Genomic DNA, 5,317 nt, shown 5'->3' with positions numbered 1-5,317 from the left:
ATTCAATAAAGTTCTCAATTCTTAAAAAGAAAAGTTTTGGTAGACAACTTCTTATGTTTTGTGCTGCCAAGCACACGTGCGCTTGTTGGGCAACTCCAGCACTTTGGGTTATTGTTCAGCTCCTTTGATTCATAGTATAGAAAAAGTGTAAGAATGGGAAAAGCATATGATTCAGATATCATGCCTATTTCAATCCTATGAAAAGATAAAGTGTATTTAATTGTACAAAAGAATTTTCCATGTGGTATGATTTAATATTTTTCCAACAAGATTTATCGGAAATACTTTTGTACACCCACGCATGGGCGTGGGTGTTTTCATTTATTTCTCGATATTCGTGCCCACTATGGTAGATGGAAAGATTTTTTTCTCTCTCCTCCTTTTATCTGTATCTCAATTCCTATGAATTAAACATGTGTAGGAATTTTTCTCGTAGAATTCAAATTATACACAATTATTACACAAATTATACGAATCAAATTAGCCCTTAGGCTCGTTTGGTTCGTAAGATTCTCAGAACACACGAATAGGAAATATAAAGAATTGAAATGGTATGTCCTCTTCAATCCTATAGGATTAGGACCTACATTATTTTGGATCCAAGCGCAATTGATTGCATAGGAAAACCAAAGAAATTGTAAAAGAAGAGTGAATTCCACATTTTACCCTCTAGTTATGCATTTGTGATACTAATTACCCCGCCAAGTATAAAGTCATGTAGATTACCAATTTTAAAAGCTTTGGACCCTTATTTTCTGATATGTGTCCATTTGGCAAGGTGTTAGGAGATGATCGGGGTTCAAAAATATCAAGTTGATAGTGAGGAATGGAACATATGGATTAAAAAAGTTTGGACATGATCGCCCATGAGGCCCTCCAATATTAACATATTTTGTCGCTCCACATCGACGTATCATGCCTAACCTATCTAACAATAACAAGCAAAATGCTAAATTAGGGTTAAAGCGTGTTTAAAGTTTCCTAAATAAAATATTTTGGTGGAAGTTCCACTAAATGAGGTAATACGTGTCATAAATGCACAACTAGAGGTTGAAAAATGGAATTCACTCTAAAAACACGTTGGAGCTAAGGAATTTTTTTCTTCAAAACATAATGCAAACCACTCCTCCGTAGGAATTCCAAAGGATTGCAATCCTACCAATCAAACAACATTGTAGAAAAAAAAACCTATAAATCTAAATCCTACAAAAAAATTCTACACAATTTCTTTGAATGAAACAAGCCAGCGTCTCTTGTTTTAGACAATGGTTTCGACTTACGAGGATCGATGATCAGTAACTGTTGTTCTTTTCGCTGGTATATCTACCCGACATGCTCTTGGCTTGTTCTCCTACGGAGCAGAGCAAGCCCACAGTTTCAGACGATTCATCGTCGCAGCAAAATCTTGATGGCTTCTTGCTTGCTTCATATGGTGAGGTTCTCCTGGATGTGCGAGAAGGAGCCGCAGATGTTGCCGCCGACGTCCGGGAAGGCGGCGCACCCCGGCAGCGGCGCCACCCTGCCGTTCCAGTCGACGCTGACCGGGTACTTGATGAGGTGGCCGCTCATCTCGCTCACCTCATCCGACACGAACCGCCTCCAGTTCTTCTCCCCGATGCCGCGCACACGCTGCACACACTCCAGGCTCTCCGGCCGCTCGAAGCTCTGCTCCAGCCCCCCGATGTGCTCCGCCCACAGCGACATCCGGTACCCGTAAATCTGCGCGCACAAGCCGCTTGCATCGTTAGATTTACGATTTGTCAAGTCGTGATTCATGAATGGATTTAGTTGGTTGCCTGTCCGCGGGGAGCAGAGAGCATGTTGGCCCAGGTGTAGTGTGGCTGGTACGCGCCCATGGCGATCTCCGTGTCCCTGGTCCCTGCCATCGACCTCTGGTTGATGTTGGCCGACCCTATGATCACGTACTCGTCGTCCACGATCATGCCCTTGGAGTGCACGTACACCATGAACCTCCTGTTCTTCCTAGATTGATCCTGAAAATGCACATTTGTTTTGGGGAAAGAAACTCACATATGTTTCAGATGAGCATACTCCTTCAAATGTTGCAACTTGGGACATGATTGCTGCTTGCAGTCTCGCTCACCTGAGGATTACTTGCTGAAAATGATCCGCTGGAGGCGCTAGGAGTTTCTTCGGCTTCGCGGTTGCCGAGGCAGAAGAAATTCAGGTAATCCTGGGGCTCATACTTACCGTCCAATCCCATTTCCTGCAGTGCCCTGTAAATTATCTCGTACATCATTTGCATCGTTTTTTTCTGCAAGGACAAATGAATGAATTGCATTATTACACCAATAGAAACAACTACTATACATAATAGGAGAGTACATAAGGGAGACTGAAGGAGATGAAGAACCTAACCTGCCAGTAAAGAATTCTCTGTGTAGGTGTACCAGTGGGGTTGCCTTCAGGCCACATTGGAATTACTATGTAGGCCGAAAATCTCTCGTTTGCGTAAATCTTATTCGCAATTTTGAGTGCTATCTCTATCGGTATTAAATTATTAGCACCTGCAAGATATCGTATTTCAGAGTTATGCATTCAGCAAGAATTTTACTCGATGGGAAATGCATTCAGTAGTATTTGGCCTTATGCTAGCACGACATGGAAAATGCAGGGATCAGAAAAGTTAGGACTGCCAATTCATCAAGAAGAAATATAACAAAAGTTAATACTAGTAAACAACACAAAATTAACATGCCATGGCAAGCAAAAAAAATCAGATGTCGGTGAAATTAGTTGATTGTAGTAGCCCATGCTTACCAACATCTCTGTGTGAATCCCAATGAAATGAAGAACCAATGAAATATTGATTTTCAATATAGATAAAGTGTTGGGCTGCTCGGATGGCAGTAACGTAAGCTGTCTGTATGCTCATGTCGATCAGTACATTTTTTCCGCAAACAAGATTCTGTCATTGAAAGCATAATAATTGTATCAGGTTAAGAATGAAGTACCAAACACAGTATGATATTTTGGAAACTGTATTTCAGTTACCTTACTGGTTGCTTCTCGCGGATCTTTAGGAAAACCCTTGACCGAATTTGAGTCGATTGATCGGAAAATCTACTTTTCAGGGTAAAACTGATCAATATTGTGACGGGTCATGTGCCCGCAAACTTTCAACTGTGGATTACAACGAACAACCTTACCTGAACATCCCATCTCTCCGTGTCACTGTCACTTGAATAGATTTCATCGTCAATAGCTGCAATCTCAGGTATCTTTTCAATCCAGATCAACGAGTCGTTACACGATTTTGTCAGTTTTTTAGCCCCGGTGCGTTTGGATGCCTTCAACCAACGCTCCTCGAAGTTTTTCATGACATCAAAAGCTGCCGGACCGTCGATCTTGGAATGCAAATCGTGCCACGGTTCTCTCGGGCCACGGTCGTCAGTCACCTGCATAGAAGTGGCTTCTTGATAAACTAACACATGGGAATCTCTAATGAAGTTCAGATATTGTTCCACAACAAGAGAACGGGGAGTTCTCACCGCGTAGTTTGGGTTATAGTAATCGTCCTTGTGCAATGTCTGAAGAGTGCGAAACAAAGGGTGCCTTGGAGTGTCGTATCTCCCACCACAGAGATCGAGGCCTCCGACGAAAGCAACTACTTTCCGTTTACCGTTGCCAGCGTCCGCATCGACGATCACTGTTTTCTGATGGTGAGTGAAAATAGTTCCTGTCTCCTGGTTTCAGTAGTGACCATCGTCAGAACATGGGAGAAAATTCTATGGAGGGGGGTGTGTATTGCAATCAGAGGAGTTTATGTGTCAAGGTAGATACAACCTTTTGCTTCACCCAGCTGTGCCTTTTCCCAGCAGAACGTGCGCAGAGCAGTATCTGAACTGAAGAATGCTTGAAAAACCTGCGCGTCTCCTCGTCTCTTGTGCCCATGTAACCTTCCTACACATGATGACATGTCATAATTTACATGGCAAATAGTCTTGTCTTAGGCCAAATTTTGCAAAACAAAAATATCAAGCGAGCGAAGGAATTGTAGCAGAATTCAGATAAGTGGCATGAACATAAATTTGGTAGTAATTCAACATTTTGATCCAGTTATTAGACATGAACAATGCAAGGCGTAGGTTACCATCTGGATGCCAAGTACGCTCCTGGACGTCGGGTCGTCCCAGACGAGGAGCAGCACCCTGACCCCCTCCTTGGACTTCTTCTTGAGCAGATCACCCAGCGACTTGCCCTTGTCGCCATCGCGGACCAGGTGGATGGTGTGGAACACCGACCAGCCGGTGATGTAGATGAGGCTCCTGGCCTGCGACATGGCGTCGTACACGTCGTGCCAGCACTGCCCGTGCCGGTAGCTGGTGCCGTTCCCGAGCCTGATCTCCGGGAGGCACCCGTCGGCGGGCACGTGCGCGTCCTGGTACAGCGTGACCCGCCCGCCGCGCCGCAGCGGGAAATAGGTGTTGGGCACGCCGGGGAAGTCCGGCCCCGGCGTGACGCCGTGGTGGTACATGGTGAGCCGGGCCACCGGCACGTACTGCACCGACAGCCGCAGCACGGCGCCCGGCGCGCACGGCTTGCCCTTGGGCTCGAGCACCGGGTACACGCCCTCGATGCGGTCGCCGGCCTGGAGGGTCTCGGACGGGATGGCCACGGAGCCGATGAGCTCGGCGCCGAAGACGTCGCTGTCCTTGACGACGAAGTTAACGGCGGCGGCCTCGTGCGCGACGGGCACCAGGAAGTGCTGCGCCCAGCGCGGGTTCTCGTCGTCCTGGATGACGCTGGTGCGCGCGACGGTGGCGGACGCGACGAGCACGGTCACGTAGGGGTCGCTGGTGGAGGCGGCGCCCTCGGGCGCGGAGGTGCAGCTCTTGAGGAGCCCGCCCATGGTGTTGGAGAGGATGTCCTTGTTGGGCAGGTTGCGCGCCTCGTGGATCCAGATGTCCAGGCTGCCGTGTAGCAGCACCGCCCGCAGCGACGCCTCCGACGGCAACTCCGTCCTGCCGTCGTCCTCGTCCGGCGACATTGCCGATGGATCGATCGATCGATTCTCTGCGCGTGGCCTTGTGCTAGGTCGATTTCTCGATTGATTCGGCTAGCCTGATCCGTGGTTTCGTGTTGACCGCGCGTGTGTGCATGCCCGTACGTACGTCTGTCTCTTCTCTCCGTTGTTCGTTGCGTCGGTGCTGGTGGATCGCTGCTTGCCCTGAAATGCAGGGACGGAGGTAGGATACTCTCCTTGAGGTTGAGATGAAAATAGGCAAAAATGACTTACACGGACCGTGTTTGAAAATATTTTACAAAATAGCCTCTTTTCATAACGTCCGGGGCT

The 5,317-nt window shown here is 47.3% G+C and overlaps 1 protein-coding gene across 1 annotated transcript; it reads right to left on the bottom strand.

The window, feature by feature from the left end:
• Nucleotides 1-1,425: 1,425 nt before the first annotated feature.
• LOC124704748 (phospholipase D beta 1-like) lies at nucleotides 1,426-5,011 on the bottom strand. The gene is made up of 10 exons (XM_047237007.1): nucleotides 4,115-5,011; nucleotides 3,808-3,924; nucleotides 3,513-3,707; nucleotides 3,171-3,419; nucleotides 3,016-3,084; nucleotides 2,782-2,929; nucleotides 2,380-2,528; nucleotides 2,105-2,275; nucleotides 1,797-1,994; nucleotides 1,426-1,719 (listed from the first exon to the last, which is right to left on the bottom strand). The coding sequence occupies exons 1-10, from the start codon at nucleotides 5,009-5,011 to the stop codon at nucleotides 1,426-1,428; spliced, it is 2,487 nt and encodes an 828-aa protein (XP_047092963.1).
• Nucleotides 5,012-5,317: the final 306 nt, after the last annotated feature.

Source organism: Lolium rigidum, chromosome 3 (assembly GCF_022539505.1).
Source record: "Lolium rigidum isolate FL_2022 chromosome 3, APGP_CSIRO_Lrig_0.1, whole genome shotgun sequence".
Taxonomy (NCBI): domain Eukaryota; kingdom Viridiplantae; phylum Streptophyta; class Magnoliopsida; order Poales; family Poaceae; genus Lolium; species Lolium rigidum.
Note: the sequence above shows the minus strand (reverse complement) of the source record. Positions and strands in the feature narration are given on the sequence as shown.

What these genes read in the sequence shown, in the direction of transcription:
- LOC124704748 (XM_047237007.1), bottom strand. Translation starts at nt 5,011, where the DNA reads ATGTCGCCGGACGAGGACGACGGCAGGACGGAGTTGCCGTCGGAGGCG. An exon ending in ACAGCTGGGTGAAGCAAAAG is followed by an intron (nt 3,708 to 3,807) that starts GTTGTATCTACC and finishes TACTGAAACCAG; the next exon opens with GAGACAGGAACTATTTTCAC. An exon ending in AGAGAATTCTTTACTGGCAG is followed by an intron (nt 2,276 to 2,379) that starts GTTAGGTTCTTC and finishes TTGTCCTTGCAG; the next exon opens with AAAAAAACGATGCAAATGAT.